Below are 24,142 nucleotides of genomic sequence, written 5' to 3' on the forward strand. Positions count from 1 at the left end.
CGAAAAAAGTTTGAATTACTCTTATTTGATAGGAAATACACAATTAGAAGAAGTAAAAAATTTACATGCTGACATTTCAATAACAAAATAAAATTCTCAAAAATGTGATGCGATGAGTCCATGAGACTCATCTTGCCTGTATTAGGGTTAAACATCTCTCCACATGAAAGCTACCGCACTTCAAGTTAGAGAAGAGACCCCCAGATTTTGAGCTTCACTACTGGTGGTTAAACTACGTATGGAGAAAACTCCTTTCACCTCTTAAGTTTTGCATACCTAATTGATGGCAGTAAAGTAAATAATTCAGGTGACGTTAAACTAAATTTATTTTTTTGGATGATCTTGTGCTTTTTTGTGTATTGGGTCGATTGGAACAATTCCCTTATTATTTATCAAATGTCTTTGGCTGTCTTAAAAGCGACTTTTATTATTTGAGAAAAATATTATTTGAGTAATTCATAAATTTTATGTTGGACAGTGATAATTATAATGCTAAATTCTTTTCTAGGGATCTCAGAACCTCAGAGAGTGCATCTGCAAACAGTATCAACTTCATATCTGCTGGAAGAAGGAAATGTAAGGATTGATTCCAGCGACGACTGCATTGGTTCATCTGCCTCCTTGTCACTCATTGAATCCAAGACTCGAACATCCCATGCAGGGGAAGTAACAAATGTGATTGACAAGGACTTGGAAAATTTTTGTTCCCCTCCTACTGGCAAGATAACATCTGGCTCAATTCCAAATGATACACAGTGTAATTCGAAATGCAATCCAGCTTCTAAAATCAACGGAGATGTAGCAACAATTGCTGTTATGGGGGGTATAGATGATACCCCAAAAATCATAGATAGCCTTGGGCTAACCACAATAAGTCAAAACAGAGAAGGTGGCCTAGAGACTGCCACACAATACAAAGAAGAGTTAAATAGTTGCTCAATTGACAGTTCCGGGAAAAGTTGCTTGTCAAATGGTAATTCATATCTATGCTTCCATTGCAGAGCAGGATTCAACACAAAAAGTGAGCTCTCCAAACATCTCCAAATTCATTCAGGCAAAAACACTTTGGACGGTGATGAGAAATCTTTAAAGGGTAAAGATGAGTGTCTCAAAACTCCTGTATCGAATGAGGAATGTAGTAAGTCTGGCAAGCCCTCTGCCTCCAAGAAAAGAAGCAGGCTAAGGCAAAACAAAGTCGGGCTTCTTAAGGAAATGTCTGGGGGAATAGTGGAGAAGAAAAACGTGAGACAAAGGAGGAGAAGTTTTGTTGTAAATGGGAAACCACGTGCGCAAAATTTGTCCCAGAAGTCCTCCTCTGCAAATAGAAACCTTCCTAATCAGAGAAGTTCGAGCACGAAAAAGAAAACTCACTCCGGCCCAATTTTGCCCAATACTTATGTTCAACATATCCTCGGCGAAGAAAAAAGTTACGCATGCAGTGTGTGCGGAAAATCTTTTTCTAAAAAATACAGTCTCGACTACCACATGCGTGTACATACAGGAGAGAAACCATTTTCGTGCGGCATTTGCGGCAAACCGTTTACTTTCCGATATAATCTCTCCACCCACATTCGCACGCACACCAAGGAAAAACCTTACAAATGCAGCGTTTGCTCCAAGCTCTTCTCTCACAGCTCTGCATTCACCACACACAAGCGGACTCACTCGGGAGAAAAACCCTATCCATGTAGTATTTGCTGCAAGTCTTTTGTTGTGAGGAGCATGCTCAACATTCACATGAGAACACACACCGGAGACAAACCACACGCGTGCAGTGTTTGCGGCAAGCCCTTCAGCGATGCTAGCAACCTCAGAAAGCATATGCGAACACACACAGGTGAGAAACCTTATTCATGCAGTGTCTGCGGCAAGTCTTTCTCTCAGAGGGTTCACATCACCAAACACATGCAAACTCACACAACAGGTAAACCGTATTCATGCACCGTCTGCCTCAAGGACTTTGCTTACAGGTATAACCTCGCCAAACACATGCGTATGCACACAGGCGAGAAACGTTAGTCATGCAAAATTTACTTCCTGTCTTAATTACTGTATTTGTCTAAATATAGTCCCCCCTTTTCCAAAAAAGGTCTTTGCTTATAGGTATAACCTCGCCAAACACATGGGTACGCACACAGGCGAGAAACGTTAGTCATGCAAAATTACTTCCCGTCATAATTACTGTATTTGTCTGAATATAGTCCCCCCCTTTTTCCAAAAAAGGTCTTTGCTCATAGGTATAACCTCGCCAAACACATGCGTATGCACACAGGCGAGAAACGTTAGTCATGCAAAATTTACTTCCTGTCTTAATTACTGTATTTGTCTAAATATAGTCCCCCCTTTTCCAAAAAAGGTCTTTGCTTATAGGTATAACCTTGCCAAACACATGGGTACGCACACAGGCGAGAAACGTTAGTCATGAAAAATTACTTCCAGTCTTAATTACTGTATTTGTCTGAATATAGTCCCCCCTTTTCCAAAAACCGGCTTTCCAAAAAAAGCACACGGGTAAGAAACATTAGTCTTGCGAAATTAACTTCCTGTCTTAATTACTGTATTTGTCTGAATATAGTCCCCCCTTTTTCCAAAAAAGGTCTTTGCTTATAGGTATAACCTCGCCAAATACATGGGTATGCACGCAGGCGAGAAACGTTAGTCATGCAAAATTTACTTCCAGTCATAATTACTGTATTTGTCTGAATATAGTACCCCCCTTTTCCAAAAAATGGCTTTGCTTATAGGTATAACCTTGCCAAACACATAGGTAAGCACACAGGTAAGAAACATTAGTCTTGCGAAATTTACTTCCTGTCTTAATTACTGTATTTGTCTGAATATAGTCCCCAACTTTTTCCAAAAATGCCCATGGTAAAAGTAAAGGGGGGACTAGAATCAAACCCATTTTTTAGTTTCGCTTCTCGGCACGTCCCTTCCCTTTTCTTTTTCCTTGGCGTTCCCAGACTCCCATTTTCCTCCACTTCCCTTGCTTTTTCCCGCAGCACGATCGGTTTTCTCTTGGTTTCATTGTACCTTATGCCCACGAGAAATCTCTGTCGCATAAGGGACCATGAATTAGAGGAAATACCTCCATAATATAAGGCACAAATATATAAAATTGAATAGTCGGATATTGGCACTACCTTCTCCAATTTTTCATTATTTATTTATTATTTCTCCTCTTTACAGGAATTTGGATAATACTGTAGTAAAACAAGAAAAGCAAACAATTAAAAAGAACCATGCTCATTCTGTAAAACTGCTACGTGAGCATTCGCACTTGCGTTTCTTCAAATCTTCAGGGAAACATATTTCCCTTAAGTTTTTTACAAATTTCCCTTAAAAATGCCCATGGTAAAAGGAAAGGGGGACTATATTCAAACCCATTTTTTTTTTCCTGAAACTCGAGCCTCAAAATTAGGGGGGGGTATATATTTAGAAGGGAACTATATTCGGAGAAATACGGTAAGTCTTTCACCTTGACTTGTAACTTTGACTGTCAAATACATGAGTACACAGGATTTTATTCATGTTTAATTTTATGTGTATATATGTATTCATTATTTAAATAATTGACGGGTTAATTATCATTAATGTTAATTCTGTTGTAATTTAGCTTCAAGCAAATCTGAATTGAGGAGTCGTATACTTATTTATTGCTTAAATAATGAGTAATTAATAATGAGGTACCAAGTAGAGATGGTGTGCCGTCAAAATGATTCCATGAGGAAGGTTTCTAATCACGCATTTTTGGATATTCTGTATGCACTAGGGATACCAAGAATAACATGGGATGATGAAGTGGCAAATTATGTTGTTTTGAGAAAGTTGGGTGGATGCATTAGTAAACCCGAGTTTGGAAGAGCTTTTGTGTGGAATCATTGCATTTCAAAAATTAAACTATTTCTTGTAATCTATCCATTACTTTCTGAAAGTAATCGTTACTCTTATTGGCACATGCCAAACTAGAGTACTCACATTAAAAAGCAAGTGCAATGTTATATCTTTATGTTTACAGCCACATTTATTTCAAACATGATACAATTCACATGTTACTCTTCTATCACTCCATCTCCGAGAGCGGGAGAAAACGAAAAACAATCAACCCAACAGAAAACAAGCAATGCCAACCTTAGTGATATGACAGCCTGTACTCATATTCAAAAGCAAGTGCGATGGTGAGTGTGTCCCCACAAGTATATATTACTAAGTTAAAACGGTGGCTGCTGTAATCGCAGTAAATGGCAACAGGTATAATCATAGGAGCAGTTAAAATGTTTCATTAATGGCTTCATACCATTATCAACTTTGCCCTCCAACTATGTAAGGTAATGCAAGATATTTCTGTAATCTACCCTTCCATCTTAGTGTAATATAAGTTAGCTGATATTTTTCTCAACTCTGAATTTAATGTTGTGGGTTTTAAGTAAAATGCTTCATTTGTTAATGCAAAGTATGTGTATTAAGTTGTTTTTTAACATTACTCATCCAATTGTGGTGAGAGACTTCGTTTAGCATTTCTTTTCAAAACCTAACTGTAACCAGTTTAAATTTTTTAAATCAAGCTGGTAGTTGTAACTGATTGATAACCCTTGACCATAATTGCTACCACTCCCTGTAACAAATGTCTGGTAATTTATCCTCCTGTTATCTGTTATCCTTCAATATGCCTGCCTTCCTTCCTAAAGTACTCTACAGCTTTGACTTTTTGATGATGTGAATTGATGGCATTCACTGATTTGATTGTGTGTTTTACCGTATACTGTATCAACTCTGTATTAAACTCCCCCTAATCTTCCCGGGCACTGCATATGGTTACTTCTCCATGCTAATACTGATAATTCAATTAAAAAGGGCAATGAAATGGAAAAAGGTGCGTTTGGTGACATACGCTAGGATGGTGGATTTTGTGAGTATCATTTACATTCAATGTAATGGGTAACACACTTCCTTAATGTGTTCATAGCTTATAAGTTATATTTATTACTGTTACGATTGTATTGGTTTTCAAGTAAACATGTTCTAGTGTTAAATAGGTTTCTTGAACCTTCCTATTGTTATTCGAATATTTACGCTATTTAAATTATTAGCCTTTCTTTGAAAGGCTGTAAATAAATGTCCAAATTTTATATTGTTCTTGAAATTAAACTTATTTAACAATTGAGAAAATCATTTTCACCTCTCAAATATGAATCATGATCAGAATCATAATCATTTTGGAAATAGTACATAGTTTAATTTTTTAAACTCCAAATATTTTGCTTAGAATAAGGCATTTAGTCACTCTATTACATTAAAACTATGAAAATCTGTGGAAAAGTTTTACTTAGCCGACTTTCAGGCATTTCTTTAAAAAACACAACATTGTTCCAAAGTTTTGCCTTTTTGTGGTGAGGGAATTATACCATTTTATGGGATGGTGATATTTTAATTGCCATTCTGTGCATTGCTGAATTTTGGGAATCTCATTGCTTACTTTCAGCCTTGTACTTTAACTTAGAATGGAGAGTTCATTGAGAATTGGGCTATGGCCCATGATCCACTGCAGAAGCAGCAGGTAAGTTCTCTATTGGGTTAGCTAATAACTCCCTTAATTAACCTTCCGGCAGGCATAATATTTGAACTCTCCAGTTCTGGCTGAATGTGCCTGTTAGGCACGTATACGTTAAGACGTTATTAAGTCAAAGCATTGCTCAAAGCTGCAAGTTGAAATGTGTTAATATGCTATTATCATTGTAGTCTAATACTCATACCAAGTCTTTCATGTAGTATTTACTATAGGGTGGGTTTTTTTTAGAAAGGGTTTTTTTCTGATCAAATTTGCCCTATGCGGGAAAGTTGCGAAATGATATAAGGATCTCGCACACAAAATTTTTTTCAAATCGGATAATATTAACCACTGCCGCCCGAGCTCTAAAGTTCAAAATTTTGCAAAAAATCAGGCTGATTTCAGAATCAAACGGCTATGAAGACGGATTTTATGAAAATATGGGATGATGGATAATATCATAGAGTGGATACATGTTTATTGTTTATGGAAATGAAATTTCAAGTTTTTTTGACGAAATCTATAGTTAAAAAAATGTCTATGAATTAACAACAAAATTAGAGTATAGACAACCCGCACAAACCTTTTTTTTGCCTACATTTCTAAAACTCCATTTTGGGGGCTAAATTGCAGGTAAAATAATATTTATTTCGATTGAATTTCATTTCTTATCAAATAAGTCATCATATGGTAGTAAATAATCCCACAAAAAGTAATAATAAGGTAAATTATTGAAATTAGCATCAATCATAATGGTGAATAACGTACCTGTGGAGCTATTTTCAACAGGAAATTCAACCAAGGCTGAGAAAAAACAACCTGAACACCAAGCATTTCCCTAAGTAGCTGTCTGCTAGTTTCGTAAAAAAAACTACCCAGAACTCACCGCGAGGAAGAGGCTACCACATAAATTATACAACCCTAGTCCCCCCTTCATACGGCTCCAAACTGATCCAGCAAGGTGTGATTTAACATGCTATTTAGATAATGATGTTTCACTAAACGTATTCAAGCATTGAGTAGTAAACATCGTAGAAGCATCAAGTGATAATGCCTTAAAAAAATATTCTGCCAATCAAAAATACATACCTTTAAAATTGTGACAAGTTCAGGTGCAATGAGCTTCTCAGATCCAAACTTATACAACTTCCTGTGGGGACTGCCAAAGTCAAACTAAGCAAGAAGGCTGCATAGAGCGTTTCAATACAAACTTCTACAATGAGCATCAAGGGTCTATGCCGCCTAATAGTGCGAAGAAATGAAAAAGCACTCATGCTATGCCTGTCAGATCTATTGCACCCAACAGAGAGGGTTTGTTGTAACTGATTGCAAAGGATGCAGCTCCTGAATTAGTCACTCAACCGTGCTGCCTGCTTTTATTTTACCTAATTACCAAATGAAAAAGGAGTAATATTATTTTTACTTACTCTTGCTCAGTTGTAATTGCTTTCTTTTCAAGTGAAACCTAAAAATAATTTCCGTCTCACAAGGCTGACAATGAGTATTTAACTATTTTTTCCAACTTATTTGAGGTTCAGTGAAGTTCAGGTTCAATTGCAGCAGTTTTGGCAGTGTTAGTCTTATTAGATTGCCATCTCATTGGAACGAATTTTTTACCTTTTGGTTTTAGACAATAAAATAAGGCTCTGTAATCAACAAAATAAAATGAAGGTAATGATACCCGGATTAAAAATCTTGTCAGTTATTTAAGCGTGGTCCCGTGCCCCGTCCCCTATATAATGGATAAAATGTGCATAGCTGTGAGCCACTGTTTTAATAGCCGGGTGAATATGAATGAATTTGTCCTCTAGATATTTAAGTTATACTTAGAAAACAAGATATCAAGGAAATGTTTGTCAGCTGTTTTGAAGTTGATTTACAAGGTGTTGCTCCTACCAAATAGTCTTCTAAAAACATAAAATGAGCTGAATAAGTTTATTGATGAGTTCCTTGGTGTATTTACACCATGCATTCACATATTCATTACAAAAATGAAAGCTTCAAGCTTACATTGGCTTGTGGCATAATAACAATGCCGGTAAAGAATGTGGGATTTGTTGCTCGCAAAATTATCATGTGTTATTTGTAGAGAATTCATAGGGTAATTTGGTTAAGCATTTCTCAGATTGACGTGCGATGTACAGATATTTCCCAAGTTGCAGTATTTTGGATTTGATTTATGATATTCCTGAAGGTAGGCTGAGCAAAGAATTGAACAAGGCTAGAGGTCAGTATGATTAGACATTGTTGTCTCTGTTTTTCATAGTGGCTGAGCTGATGCCATTGGTGAGAAATAGCAATGCTGGTTTTTGGTTTGGAGATGCAACCCAAACATGAATGCATTTTCAAAGCCATTTGTTGAGGCTTTGCAGACCAAATATGAACATATGAAGTGCCAAAAGGCATCAGTACTATTTTACAGGAGAGACAAAAACTGAGCAAATCCATATACACCACACATACAGTTTGAAAAATTTTTTCTTTTTAAATGAATGGGCATGTAGAAATTGTGTGTATTAACTTGCACCTATCAACATTTTTTTTTTAACTTGGGCAAGATACTATTTGTGCAGTTAGCAATTCATATTTACTAATGGTGTCTGCTGGATACACTCAGAGAGTAAAGAGGCAGTACATATTGAGCAAATTTATTGCTTCACCATGTACAAAAGATTCTGGTTAATTGGGACATATCGGCATTTGTGCGCTTTGCCCCAATTAGGCGAACTATCCTGTATATGGGCATAAAACGTTGAAATGATGGAAAGAAGACTAATGAATGTTTACAATACAACATAAGTTTATTAAACTATTAATTTGATTAATAAAACAGCGAGTTTAGTTAATTTATTATTATTTTTAATAATTATAACAATTTAGTGAGAAATATTTATTGCAGCCTCGGGCGACGCTGAATGAATCTTTTAATAAGTCCTATTAAAAAGAAGTCCTACCCTCTTGCGGGTAGTTTAACAACAAGAGCTTTGAAAAAAGGGCAAGAATAGGAGTATTTGTGAAAAATAAGAGTAAATCAAAGGAGGAAAATATAAAAAAATAGTATTCTGAAAAAAAAAATTTTAATTTAGTCCCGAGTATAGAGTCTATGTCGCCGACTCATGGCCCAATAAAGTGGCATGCTGTCCCAATTAAGCGGATAATACTCTGGGATGTTCCACAATTTGGTTCTATTCTTCAAGATCTGCCCCAATTAACCGGTGGACCCATTAAACGGAATCTACTGTACTGGGAATCCTCAGGCTTATGCGCAAAACATTTCCAGGTGGAATGGCCAATATACTTATTTTTGCTGTGGGCAACATGGAGAAGGCTTTCTCGAAACCTACTTGATCAAGGAACTGTGGCCTAACCTAAGAAATAATTTGAAAATAAGGCAGCAGGCCACAAAAGCAGTGGCACCGACTCCATGGGGCCTGAGCCCCCCCAAAAATTCGTTACAGATGTGAGGAAAAAATGTGTCAGGCTTGTCGATTTTCCCCGGAGTGTCCAGATATCGAGATTCAAGTAATCAGGGTTCTAATGTTGATCATATGACTCTTCTAAAATGCTTTAAGATCTTAAAATTCACTACTAATAAAAGTTACTGGGTCAAGGTCCCAGGTTTGGGACCACCCAATATTTTTTGTAAGTCGGCACCCCTGCACAAAAGCCACTCATCATTTTAGGGTGCGTGGCTTTTAAAAAGGCACATCAAGTGTAGAACTAATTCCATAGCTAGATATGGCTCAATATTTTGTGCCTGATTACATGCATTGTATTTTCCTTGGTGTTTTTTGGCAATTTGTGTTTATGGTTTGATTCTTCAAATAATGAAAAAGAGGGGTTATTTAGTGGCAAATGCTAAAAAACAGATAGAAATTTGCTTGAAATTTTGCCTCCAAGCCAACTTACCTGGTTACCACTTAGCATATTGTGCGATGGCTTGAGGAAAGCAATTGAATTTTGTAAATGGCTCATGTTTTATCCGTTAGTTTGTTGAGTATGCTTGGTTGGTGCTATATAGGTACCTACACCATGTGGAAAGGGCAGATTTCAGAAATGGAATGGATTATTGCATTTGAGTGGGTAGGAAGCCAAGGGGTACAAGTGATTTTTTTTTCTTAAAAGAGTTAGGTAAAGTTAATTGCTAGATTAAATACACAAAAATTTGGAGTGAAGTGGATAAAATCTACACAAACTTTTACACAGAAATATTGGGTCATATAACCTCTAAAATGAATAAAAGGGAAGAAAGAAAATTCTTACCACTCATTTGATAGTATTGCATGGAGAAGTATGGACAAGTGCAAGGCTTTAATTAATCAAATCATTGAACTTTTAGCCGTACGTGGAGAATAAAAAATTAAGCAGTGAAATGAATTACCATGCATATTCTTGAATTAGAAATGGGTACTTCAATTTTGCAGGTTAAACCTGTACAATTCTTTCAAACTGATATTAATTTATATGATATTTTATTGCTTTGTGGCCAAATTTGGTCCAAGAATTTAAAATCTTATTTTTGTATAATAAATCATATGCATTTGCTTCCTAAAAATAAAATTTCATGTTTTAATCTTTCCTTTTATTCAAATGCATATTTTATTTTATTTTACAAAAAAATGGCTGAATCTGGTTGCCAAGGGATACGAGTGAGTCTATGTTCTGTGCTTACATCGAGTGAAAAATCAAATCCACTACTAAACCACTAATTGATCTCATTTGTTTCCTATACATGTACCTAATTTCTGAACCTAACTCAGTAAAGAAAAGAGAAATTGTGAATTTTTAAGGATTGAATCTTTGCATGGGCATCAGAACTACAGGCACAACCAATTACAGGCCCTCAAGGGCAGATCCAGGATTTTTTCGGGAGGAGGAGGGCACAGTGTCTGACAAGCAAACGATATCTTTGTACTTCAGATAAAAAAAACAACAATTTCTAAATGAAATGTTCTCTTCAAGGGAAAGTGGGGCAAAACCGACTGTGCGGGTCAAACCGACCCCTTTAAAATCACCCGGTAGTTTTTGCTTTCAAACAGCAACATTATAAATTAGTTGAAGTGGCCGCCAATACCAGAAGATAGAGCTTGTTTCCGTTTGCGTAGTGGCCGCCGTTTAGTTTCTGTAAATTTTCAAAATTTTATACAGTTTTCTTAAGGATTTTTATTAAGTTTGTTTTGGATCTGACAGTTATAATGCCGATCTGATTTACCAACAGCAAGTTGATATGATAATTTAGTGTTTTTAGTTGTTTTAAGCCCGTGTAGCCAAGTAGTTGATTATGGATACGATTTTATTGCCATATTTCTGATGTTGTGTGTCAAGGGGCAAAACTGTCACCGAGGAGAGTGGGGCAGGACCGACAGAGATTGGATATTCTTTTAAAGATAGGGATGATTGTAATGAAGGAGACAAGGAGGCTTGCAAATTTTGCATTCAGTTGTATTCCAGTTCCAAGAATAAAATGCGTTGAATACAATGTTTGAACTGCAAAGGATGGGCTCACGAGGCGTGTTCAAATTGTGAAGAAGAACATGACAATGTCATTTGTGATTTATGTACGTAAGTTCATATCCAACCTCACATATTGTTAATTTACAATTTCATGTTCAGAAATATCACACACATGTTAAAAGAGTGTTTGTAAAATAAATCTTTCAAAATTGTACAATAAAGGTTTTGTAAATGCAAATTCAATGGGTGTCTGTTTTGCTCCACCTATGGGGCAAAATCGTCATTATGTCAATGTTTGAAAAAAAATCGAAAGTATATGTAATCACTATAATAAAATGCATTTAAATTAATATTCTACACCCTATATGTAAAAAAAGTATGTATGTATAAATGTTACTCTTAGCCACATTTAAAAGAATATCAGCAACAGAATGATCAAGTTTTAAATGAAAAAAGGTTAACCGGTCGGTTTTGCCCCACTTTCCCCCATACATATGTTGATATGAAATTTAGTGATGGAGGCTCCACAATAAACAAGACTAACATAATTATAACTGCATTAAAAATGTTGTCTAATTTGTAAGCCTCTGAAGGGGACACATGCACCGTGTACCTTCCCCCCTTAAATCAGCCTATGGGTACAATGTTCAGTTCATTCTACATTTACCAGAAGCTGAGAAGAATAGGGTAGTTTCCTTCATTAAAGAAAATGGAATGTATCGATTGCGATTCGTTACCCACCATTAGTGTATTCATAATATACAAATTATTTTGTTTTAGAAATCCCAGTTTAGACAAATGGCAATGGTCAATTTTATCCCATTTGAAAAAGGCCAGATTGGCGCCCACGTGACGTCACAGGGACCTATTTTCTATACTAGTTTTAAATCTAGGGAGTTTTAAATCGTCTGAGAGTACCAATTCATGCATGAGGCACAGAGCTCAGAGAAACATGTCTTAATAATCACCTATTAAAACTGGCTAAGGTTGGAAAGTTTTCTTCGTTTGATATGGTATTAATCCTTATTTAAGCCAAGTGCTACCTGCCAGCAGGGTGCTCAGCTACCTGCTAGCAGCTTGCGTCGTATCAGCACTCAAGCCTTGCCCCAAGGTCACCTCACAGGACGGCAGCTGGAACCAGAAATATGTCACACCGAGTTTTCCTGGCATTCATACTTAGCCGTCGTATTTTCGCGCACTTGAAATTTTTCACTTTTCTTTTAATCGTGAAAAATAGATATCATCATTAAAAATCTAAAAGCGTGAAATACGTACTCCAGGAGTAATTATCTTTCGATTTAAGCAATAAAAAATAACACGAAACCACCCTATCGTGGACCTTTTTCGGAAAATTCTTGTTTTACCTTCCAAAGGCTAATGGCTGAATTCTTCAATTGGCACATTGGACTGAAGAAGTTGCCAAGTTGCTAAACATTAGTAGGTCTGTAATTACAGTTAAAATGCTGAAAAAAGATTGCGAAAATTATGATGAATAGATAGGAACGGAAATGGAGTAATGTGGCCCATGCCTGTTAAGTCATGCCTCCCTATCTCCTAGGGTCATTGTCTGGTTTTATGCGTGTATACCCAGGGAGTGAAGTGGATAAAATCTACACAAACATTTACACAGAAATATTGGGTCAAATAACCTCTAAAATGAGTAAAAGGAAAGCAAGAAAATTCTTACCACTCATTTGATAGTATTGCATGGAGAAGTATGGACAAGTGCAAGGCTTTCATTTATCAAATCATTGAACTTTTAGCCGTACGTGGAGAATAAAAAATTAAGCAGTGAAATGAATTACACACCATGCGTATTCTGGAATTAGAAATGGGTACTTCAATTTTGCAGGTTAAACCTGTACACATCTTTCAAGCTGATATTAATTTATATGATACTTTTGTTGCTTTGTGGCCAAATTTGGTCCAAGAATTTAAAACCTTATTTTTGTATAATAAATCAGATGCATTTGCTTCCTAAAAATAAAATTTCATGTTTTAATCTTTCCTTTTATTTAAGTGCATGTTTTACTTTCCCTTGCTTCATCAGTAAAAATTGCTTCACCTGCTTATTTGATTGATATTACTGTATACCGGTGGTCATGAAATCAATGAAACATTCTCTTTATATAGATGCCATAAAAACCCATGGGATTTTCTAAGATCCAATGGAATTCTCTAAAGGATTTTTTGTGACTCCTGAAGAATCCCTGGGACCACCAGATTGAATATCTGGCAGTTAAGGTATACTGGGATTAATCAGAATATTAACATTCCGGAGTTGCCCACAATCTAATTCTTTAACCTCTCACCAGACACAATATTGGAGTTGCTGATTTCAGGCGAAATGTGCCTAACAGGCACAGATGTAAAATGACATAATTAACTATTAGTACGGCTCAGTAGTACACCTTTAAACTTTGAGGCACCATTGTTAGTGTCGACTAACGCATATATAATTCCTTATTTACTTTGCATATACCCCTATACACACCGTCGTCTTGCCCCAGACCAATCCAGCAAGGTGCGATTGAATCTGCTATTTAGGCTATTAAGTATTATTGTATGTAATATATTTAATATGTGAATTGTATATGATTAGGGTTTCTTATTTTGCTATATTACATATCCGATAATACTTTTATTCTGCTTTACCATTATTTTACTTAATTATACCAAATAATCTGCCACTGATCTATCGGCAGAAATGCGAAAAGCAAAAGGCTGCCTATGGTGTGTCAAAACTAACAGCTACTATGAATAGAAAGGGTCTAAGCCACTTATTGGCATGGAGAAGTGAAAAAAAAACACTTGCGCTGAGCCTGTCAGATGCATTGCACCTGACCGTAGGCTAATTATTAACTTCATTTATTTAATAGGATTATTATTAAGCCTATGTCCACAATCCACAAATTGTAAGAAAAATGAATTAACTTTTTGGCAGGGGTGTACCCAGGAAGAAAACCAGGGGCAAGCCTTAGTTGCTCAAGTTGTAGATAAGATTTAAGCATGGAAAATGTGAATGAAATCGACACTCTAAGGAAACTACATATAACAGCTTTTTATTAGTTTTTAAAATTATTTGATTGAAAAAATATTATTTTTCCTAAAGACATTTGCAATTTTTGCTTCAAGTGGGCAGCTGCCCCCTCCTGCCCCTCGCTGAGTATGCCCATGATTGGCAGTTGTTGTATGTCGTGAGGATTTTCTTGGAGTTCTTAGGACTGTGAAGGTGTGGTATCCATCATTTGAATCTACTACAATCTATTCACTTAACACATTCACTGCGGGTCTGATTTTCATGAAAGTCGTCAGAATCGGCGGATTAAATGAGAAAGAGAAATAGAGGTTTTTGCGCCATATCTTCCGTTCAAATCCTGCTATTTACAAACTGCACACAGGTCAAAAGAGGGAAGCTTGCTGAAGGCCATGCAGACAATTGGAAGGCTCAGAAGTGGATATTACTCACGTACCAGGGTGGAGAAAGGGCTACCGGCCTGACTGGCTGAGCACGCCAGTTGACGAGCTCCTCGCTGAATGTGTTAATGTTTGTGAGTGAGCTTTCGTAAGAGCCCAAACAAAATCAGAAGGCTTCGCTAATGGGGTAGGGGCAGTACCAAGAGAGAGAGCAAACTTAATGTTACCAATTATATATAACCGCCCCAATTTGTCAATGAAAACGTCGGCACCGACACAATATAACTACTCTATGGAAGGTATTGAGGATAATCTCAGAAGCCCATGACACTGTCAGGTACCACGCTGAATGAGGCACCATTGTTGAAGGCATAGTTATAGATATAAGGAGAGGTTTGACAACACTGCTCCACCAGCAGATTCACGATGTTAACTCGACGGAGGTCTGAGAGCAACTGACTGAGGCCACACCTGCTGGTTGGCCAAGGGAAAGTTGCTTGCCAAGAAACTTTCCCTTCTTGTAAAAATCTCTTGAGTACATGGGCATGTGGTGGGCAGGAGGGGCTGGTGCCCCCCCCCCTTAGAGGCGTATGTAAATACAGTTCAGAATGAAAGTTTTGAACAAAGTATCTTTTGAAGAAAAAAAGATATTAGTATAGGATATGGAACTTAATAAAAATATTTATTTGACTCGAGATGAATGAGAATGTGATTTGTAGCTCTCCGGTTTCTCCTCATCGAAAGTAAATCCTGTAGTAACTTCATGAAAGTTTCATTGATGAATTTTATAAAAGCCATCAATGAAATGAAACCACAATGGGGAACACACAATTTTTTTAAATAACTTAATTATAAGCTCCTTGCCTCAAATGTACTCGCCGAAAATTTCGCGGATGAATAATACTTTTCAGCTGAGTTATGAGTCTTTAAAAATAGACCTTCATTGGCTACTTGAAAACACGACGTCATCGGAGTGTGACGTCACGGCACGGTATCCACTGATGACAGACTGAGGAAGTGGATAGAAAATCGATCCATGAGGGCTCAAATGCAAATTTGGCGATAACAATTGCTGTTTTAACGTCAAAATGAAGACTGTGAATATTTTAGGTTGCCAAGGCTTTGTTGAAACAAATAAAGGGGATTGTTTGGGGAGATTTGGAAAGATTAAATGAAAATAAGTTGAATGCAGATTGTGATCTACATTGGACACCCATATCATTTGGTTAGTGGAATTAGTGTATTGCAGCATTGATATTCAATAGACAAACGTGTGAAAACCATATATATCGTGTTTAAGGTCCCACCACTCAAGTACCTCTATTTTCTCACGGGAGAAGATTTTTGCTTGTGCCCCAAAGGACAAAAATAAGAGAAGAAAGTGGTTGATGACCTATGGAATGGAGTTAAATACTTTATTTACATTATGAACGGGATGATTCTCAACGTAAGTGCACTCTTGAACCAGGGTTACCATAGGTTTTTATCAAATCGCCAGTATTTCTCGGATGGCCACTAAATTTAGGATGTATCACTCATTTCACCTCGTAAACAACCCCAGAAATGTACCTAATAGTCCACCGATTGTAGGATTATATATATAAAGGAAGGTGGCTATTCATGAGAATAAATACTAATTATTATTAAACCACGGGTAAAATAAGGAATATACGAGAAATATGTGGCTTTTGGTAAGGTAAATTAAGTATTTGCTGCTGTGGTGCCCATAAAGTTCGCTGCATGTCAACGCAAAATCTAAAATTTCGTCTCGTTACTGCAGTGGGTTTCTTATCAAAACCTAGAACTTGAGTACAGAGTAAATAGTATTTGAAACTTATTTCTGTGTACATAAAATACTTTATTTTACCTTTTCACGATCATTAGGATCTCAACTCCGGCTGACATGGGAAGACTATCTAAGTTCCGCACAGTGGGTAACTAAGTAAATACATAAGATAGATTTTCAGCTAACAATGGATATATTAAATATATATGGACAATAAATATATATTTAAAAAGTTCGTAAAATTATTTTCATTAATTGCATGATTATTTACCAGCTTTATTTTACTCCCACATCGCAATACTGACAAGGCAATCACTGCTTTTCATAAAATCAGCCGCCAAAAGGAAGTCGACCAAAAGTAAACTGAGGTATTGTGCTTTCCTAAATCCCTCTTACCTCAATTTGTCCTTTAAGGAACTACTACAAAGCTCGATGAAGATTTTTACTTCAATATCTTGCATTCAAGGCTCCACCACTCTTCTCTCTTAGCGAAGTGAATGGTGTACCGTGCGATGACGTCAGGAGGTGTTTCAGGTCATGTGACTTCAAGCGATATTCGAGCATTTTTAATTAGCATTTATTGACGTTTGTGGAGTACTAGGAGAGTTTTGGCTTATATATTTGGAATCGTGAGAAAATTTTCTATTCAATGAGACTAACTAGCACGATGAACATATTTCATGCATGCAGAAATGCAAAAAATCTCTAAAACCACTGCAAAACTTGGATTAGGTGTGCAAATATCTCTTACTTAGCTCCCAAATGATACTTTATTCATGGCTAACTTTAAGAGAACTAATACATGAGGTTCGTTCAATAAGTCCTTAGAGTTAGATTGTTTATAAAAAATAACAAAATTGCGTTTTTTGTGGTGATAAAGTTTATGAAATGGTTAAAAGGGATAAAACATTGCCATACATAAAAAAATGAACGGTGCGAACGCTCTGTGGAAGTGTCTACCCCACAAAATGATTGACAAAATCCACAATATGGTTTTAAGTGCTAGACGAATCAATGTGCGTGATATGGTAAGGCCACAGGCATATAGTTATAAAAAATAATATTAAAAGCACAAAGTATGGAGTATATGTTAACATATACTCCATACTACTCCATAATTATTGTAAATTTAGCTAAATATTATTCATTCAGTGTGCAAGCAAACCTTTATAACAACTTGTTTATTACATACATTAAATGCAAACACCCAAAAATTAATAATTGGTTGCAATATTCAGTCAAGTGGTGTGATAATAAATAGATAATTACGTTAAAAAGATTGCAGGCATATTTTTACATGCGTGCAATCAAGGAGACTCACCTAAGAACTTTCAACTTAAAATTACTTAAATCTCAGGTGAAAAAACACATTCAATTCATGGCTTCTCTTGCATAAATGTAAAAGAGAACAACTTACTATGCATCAATACAGGAATCAATGGGCACTCTCTCAATATTCATGGCTGAGGCTAATTTTAACGCGATGTGAGCATTATTCAAGATAATGTTAAATGAAACAATAGCTAAAAATGATTTGAAACCAACTTTACGCGAGCTGAATAATCAACTATATTAAAGGAATTGTGCGGAAATAAACATCCGAGCATATTTTGCGGAGCACAAAGTTGCTTCATCGACAGAACCTAAACAATAACAATTAATGCAACCATTTACCACAGATAGCATAATTTTCCGCAATGCTTTCATATTTACTACCCATAATTTCATTGCAATACTTTACAAGCAACGAAAAAGAGTCTCAATGTAAGCTATCTGGTCGAATTATGCGAATAAGCGAATTGTACCATATTTCAACAACTGTTAATTTACTCTAGTAGACAGCCTATACAAATATACATGCCCCTCGAGTCGAAATTCCCTTCCACACATCATTCTCAATTTTCGATGAAACTGTAATTTTATTCAAATATATAGCATGGGTAGTCGAATCATTGCATACTTGCACGAAAACATGAAGGGATCACTCCGAATAGTAATAAAGTTTTCGAACATCTACGATTCTCCACTCAAATTTTCAGTGAGCATATAGTAATAGGCTGACACAAAAACATTGAGTATGAGGTCACACCACAGAGCTTTACACACGATATACTAGTTCACAGCTGTTCCATCCATCCTGAAAATTACCATTACCATTTTTTTCCTCATTTTTCCACATCTGCGGCCGAAACATCGAGATTATTCCATCATCATCCATGAAAGCACAGGTTAAGGGCGTTGCCTACTACATTTCCTAATCAAAGAATAAACACCGAAATTTAGGGAGTCTTACTTTATAAAGACAAACTTTGAGTTAATTCAGTCAAGCCATATCGTCACGACAACAGAAGCAAAGCAGCAATATATTTTAACACGCAATAAATAAATGGACGCCGAAACCTAACACAATTACGACGAACTTAAAACATATTTCCCTTTCAATGATTACTTCCCATTACATACAACATGCGTTGGACAAACTGCGAGCGGATATAGGTAACATGTTCAGCATTTAATCCCAAGAAATCATTATTATTACTATGAAACAATGACCTTACCCACCTGTGCACAGCCATTTTGAAATCTTTCCAAACCAACAACAACAATAAACAGCTGATTTCCTGAACGAGATTTTCAAAGGGTATTATATGTATCCAAGGCTTAAATTATTTTTTTAAATGTTAATAAAGCCACTACTTATATTTGCAAGTCAATATTCCGCAGAAAACAGAAACAGTTATAAATTCTCCTCTCTCTCATTGGTTGCGAAAAACTGTTATGGCGGTTTCCATATGGGAAAAGGCGGAGCTTCCCAAGAGGCGGAGCTTGCCTCGCACAAGCGCCGCCTCGCGGGTTACAGGTGTCGTGAACCCGCCCCTATTGTAAGCCTGCTATGAGTATGTGCCTCTAGCGGTAACAATCATAACTAGCCAAGAGTTAATGTAAACCAATCTTTGCTTGCATAATCTTATATTAACATTGATTATGACTCGTTAGGTCTCTATCCAATTTGCTGCGGTGTATTTTTTCTTTGAGACGATTAGTCTTTTAAGTTTTATAATTTAAACTTATCTTTCACCGTGAGCATTATAAATAACGAATTCATTCATCATTGTAATGAATTTAGTTTCCCCGACGAATTTGGAGATCTCAGTCAGTCTGTGTTGGTGGTTTCATTGACGATTTAATTTTTTCAAAGATTAATTGAGTGGTTGAAATCAAAACATGAATCGTACCGCCGGTATTTTCTCGGTTTCATCGGAAAGAAATTCCGAGAATACCCTGTGCAGACTATGCATGAAGAATAATGATTGTTATTACAACATATTCACTTCAAACGTAGCTTGCAGAATAACGGTGAAGGATGCCCTGCATGGTTTACTTGGTTTAGAAGTAAGTGGCACATTACCTGCATCTTTTCGATGTTTAGTTTTCATATAACTTTCTTTATTCAATGTCATGAGCATAATGTTGCACTCTTTTAATGTATAGCGTGTTGATTGCTCTCTTAGGTTGGATTGGGAGATGGCCTGCCTACCACCCTTTGTCCACTGTGTTTGAAAAAGCTCACGGAATTCAGTGTTTTCAAAAACATTTGTTTAGAATCGGACGCTAAACTCAGAAAGCTGTCTGGGAGTAATTTCTTTAGGGTGAGTACTTTCTTTTATTCGTATTTGAAGACTGGTGCATGGTATGTTTCGACAGCAGTGACAAATCAACGTAGATTCGGACTCAACTATAGTAGAAATTTGATAGGATTTACTCAAAATTGTAATCGATTTTTTACACGATGCCATAATTCAAGAAAATAAATACGCACATTCGATTGGAGATAAGAAAGTAATTAGAGCAAATACTTTTAAGTTATAATATGAGGGAATTTTAAAGGACTTTGACTCCGTGCAAAGTGCTTGTTACCTTGGAGATGGTGTTGCAGTGGTGTTAAGTGAAGACGTTCTGTGCTATGACACAATCCTTTATAAAATGCTGGGTAACCGTCAAATGATCAAACAAATCTCTTAATATTTCCTGATATACATGAACTGTGATAGCGCTGTAGATTAGTTTCTTTATCGATGGCCAAGCTTAAGCTCTAATGCACGAAAAAAGTATAATGTTTTAATTGAACTCTTGTTTATGTTTTAATTTGAATTCTTGAGGTTTGCGTTATTTATAAATACATACCTGCCTACGGCTCAGACACTTTTTTCCATATTCAAGGCTTATTATGCGAAAAGATGAGAAGTACAATGAATGCAAAAGTTGCCTAGTGTTGAAAATTGCGTTTAAGCTTTGAAGATGATAGTTGCAAAAAATGTCCTTAAAAACGTTTTTTAAAAAAAGACGTAAAATTGAAAACAATAAGAAAATAACTGAACTGTTTATTTGATTTAAACATGGCTTGTGTGGTGAAAAACCATTTTTAATTAATTTAGATGATTATCCTACATGTATGTAACAATCTTCACATTCGTGGCTAGGCCTATGATAAACTGTATTGCATTTTTAATATTTTGGGAGTTGTAGAACAAAGTTTTTTGTGTGAACTTTAGCTCTGTGTATTTTGATTATTATAATCAATTTTGAGGTATGTTTTTTACTAGTTTTTGAACACATTATTTTCAGATAAGTGATTCTGTAAGGTATTTACTTATTCACATAAGTTTTTGTAAGAGATTCTATGGTATGGGGAATGGATTAGTGTTGCATTTTGTAAATAACTCTTGTGTAATGATTTTTGAGTATGTGGTCAGAAATTGCCTTTTGAGCACAGAATGCAGTGAATTAGTTGTTTTAGATTTTTGTCCGTTATATTTTCAACTTTATGTTTTCGGTTAAGAACTTTTTCACCTAAATTTAGAGCTCAATATGCATACAGATAATTGAATGATCTACGGCTGTTTAACAGTTGAAAGAAAATGAATAAATTAAAAAGAAGTTAATAATTTTGGTGGATTAGTATGAACGTGATTGTCCTAGTTTTATATTTTTGTATTTTTCTTTAGTTCGAGTGGGTCGCTGGCGTAGGCGGAAGCTTGCAAACCAGAGTATGTGTTTTTGAGATTAAGACCTATGCTGAAATGTGTTCTTCGGAGCAAATCCGCATGGTGCATGAGTGTGAGCGTGATTTTCCAAGTTTTACTTTTTTGTCCTTTTCTTTTGTCATCCTTCCAAATTCCCCATCCCCACCTTTTGGCCTGGCAAAGAGTACGGCCTTGGGGAAAATATTTTCTTTCAGCTCAAAATGCATGTTAGCTGTATTTACTTTTTATTTTAATGAGTGATTAGATTAAGAATTTAAAAACGTATATGGGTCATTCCAATTCAAATCAACCAGGCCATGACACCCACCGACTCGGATTTTCATGAAACTTGCCATGGTCATACATTCTGGTATAATGAGAAATTGTGTACAATTTTAGCCCCTAATTGTCAATTGTTGATGAAATATGAGTAATTGAAATTTTGGCGTGACCCCTAAAGTGCCGCAACGTGCAACACATGGTGATATTTATTTTCATCCATAACTCCATTCCTGTGGGATGGAAAGGCATGATTTTTTTTCCTAAAGCTAAGTGGTCCATTATGATCCCACGATTATCATTAAATATTCACTGCATGAAGTAATTCAGCTGCAAAAAAATAAAATTTACAAAAAAATCTCGCTTGTACCAATTTTCATTCTCAGCATCCACAGGGAAAGGCCATGCAAATACAGACTCATGGTTCAGTTTAAAGTAATCACTAATGTATGAGCAAAGATCCTGATGAAAAAAAATCTTGAGTCCGACGTTCCTTTTAGTAAAAAAAAAATACTCATTAATGGTCACGGGAAAAAATGGCTCTTTTTCAAGGCACATAGATATTACACAATTTAGAGGAGATATAAGCTTATACTCATGATTAAACAATATTGGAGCATGCATTATCTCACTATAGCGTAAGCTACTGGCTCTTATAGTAGGAAACACATAAGCATTCATGTGAATGTACTCCCCCACGTACTGCTAATTTTGTGCTATCTCAACTATTCGAGCAGAGGGAGTTTTAATTTAAAAAACTGCATGATCCATGGTACAATATTACATCCTACGTTCATTTTAATCTGTGTCCAAAGACCAAATACATTTCATACTATTGATGTGGAGGTATCAGGATTACTAAGGTTCTTGTTTATCTTCTGTTTAATGCCGTAAACTATTCATTGCATTAGTTGCTCAGTGATTGCTCTCTTGCCTGTTGATATTGGTCCCTAGTATATCTGATAGGGTGGTTTCCTATTTTTTAAATCCTTAAATGGAAATATTATTGATCCTGGAGTACAAATTTCACGCTTTTACATTTTTAAATGGCATCTATTTTTTGTGATTTAATGAAAATTGAAAATCTTCGAGCACGATAAAGCAATGGCAAAGTATGAATGCTGGGAAAAGCCCATGTGAAGTCTGGCTGCTGATGTGTGAGGCTATGAACGCCACTACGATGCAGGCTGCTTGCTGCCGAGCATGGCTCTTGGGTAGAGTACCCTGCCGGCTGGTAGTGCTTGGCTTAAATAAGGATTCTTAATACCCTATCAAACGAAGGAAACTTTCCGACCATAGGCAATTTTAATAGGTGATTATTAAGAGATGTTTCTCTGAGCTCTGTGCCTTTTGCATGCATTGGTAATCTCAGACAATGTAAAACTCCTATCTGCTCGTATAGCATCTAGGTCCCTGTGACGTCACGTGGAGTGGCATCGCATGGGTGCCAATCTGGCTTTTTTCAATTGAGGTTAAAATTGACCATTTACATTCATCTAAACTGGGATTTCTAAAACCAAATAATTTTTATATTATGGATACACTCATGGTGGGTAATGAATTGCAATCAATGCCTTTCATTTTCTTTGATGAAGAAAACTACCCTTATCTCGAAATTTCTATTCCCCAGAGCAATTTACTATTCTGAAGGGTGAATCGCGCCTGGTAGGGTCTTCCGACCTGTCGGGGAGCGTGGGACATTTTGTGTCCATGGACATTTTCTTCTCGTGTGTGCTTTCCTTCAAGTCTATCTTCCAAGATCAGACTGAGGATTTCATACTTTTCTGCCTCAGTTAGTTCTTTTGTGTAAAGTTTGCTCTGGGATAATTAAAGTAAATTTTGAGTACTTTTTTTAACTTAAATATTTTTCAGATAAGTAATTTTGTTGGATGTTAACTTTCTCAGAAAATTTTTCTGTAAGAGATTCTCTGTACAGGGAATGATTGAATGACTGGTGTTCCACTTTGTGAGTAAATTTTGTGTTATGTATTTTGAGTATGTAGTCAGAAATTATTTTTTGAGCACAGAATGGATTGAATTAGTTGTTTTAGAATTTTTTTCTGGTATACTGTCAACTTTATGCAGATGTCTTTGGCAAAGAACTTTTTCACCTAAATCTAGAGCTCAAAAAGCATGATAGCTGTGTTTACTTTTTACTTTACTGAGTGATAAGATTTGAAAATTAAAAAATCTCTAATGCACTGAATAGTAGAGGACTTCACGTTGTAGAAATCCATCTTTCTGATTTTTGAATGAAAAACTTTGCTGTTTCTACAATTTGGAACTTTATTTTCTTAAAAGGAAAAAAAATTTTTGATTGAGGATTTTTACTTCTCAACCACAAATGACAAGTGGCGACGCCTGAAGTATGTAGGACAACCCTCTATTAAAATAGGAAATTTTCTCAAAGAAATGAACATTCATCCGGCTTACTACAATAACAGGAATCTAAAAAGCTTGCTTCCACCCATCAAAGACTCCATAAACCCAGCCCTCCATAGTGGGGTTTACCAACAAAAATGCAGTGATTGTGACGCCAAATAGGTGGGACAAACGGGGAGGAACCTAGCCATTAGAGGCGAAGAACACAGACGAGACTACATCAAGAAAACGGGGATGTCCCAGTTTGCCTCC

The 24,142-nt window shown here is 36.1% G+C and overlaps 2 protein-coding genes across 5 annotated transcripts in view; both read left to right on the forward strand.

The window, feature by feature from the left end:
- Positions 1–2,847, forward strand: part of LOC124172182 (zinc finger protein 112-like) — a 55,333-nt gene extending 52,486 nt beyond the window's left edge. For all 3 annotated transcript variants that reach the window (XM_046551597.1, XM_046551596.1, XM_046551598.1), the window contains one exon: positions 509–2,847. In XM_046551597.1, the coding sequence (XP_046407553.1) occupies positions 509–2,019 (1,511 nt within the window). In that variant the 3' untranslated portion in view covers positions 2,020–2,847. The remainder of the gene's footprint in view (positions 1–508) is intronic.
- Positions 2,848–19,233: 16,386 nt separating this feature from the next.
- LOC124172183 (zinc finger protein 250-like) overlaps positions 19,234–24,142 on the forward strand; it is a 49,852-nt gene continuing 44,943 nt past the window's right edge. The window contains exons 1-2 of one of the 2 annotated variants that reach the window (XM_046551600.1): positions 19,234–19,598; positions 19,718–19,855. In XM_046551600.1, the coding sequence (XP_046407556.1) occupies positions 19,431–19,598; positions 19,718–19,855 (306 nt within the window). In that variant the 5' untranslated portion in view covers positions 19,234–19,430. Of the gene's footprint in view, positions 19,599–19,717; positions 19,856–21,247; positions 21,324–24,142 lie in introns of those variants that run through there. The other variant, XM_046551601.1, reaches the window with a different exon arrangement.

The sequence above is a fragment of the Ischnura elegans genome (genome assembly GCF_921293095.1).
Source record: "Ischnura elegans chromosome 13 unlocalized genomic scaffold, ioIscEleg1.1 SUPER_13_unloc_1, whole genome shotgun sequence".
NCBI lineage: Eukaryota > Metazoa > Arthropoda > Insecta > Odonata > Coenagrionidae > Ischnura > Ischnura elegans.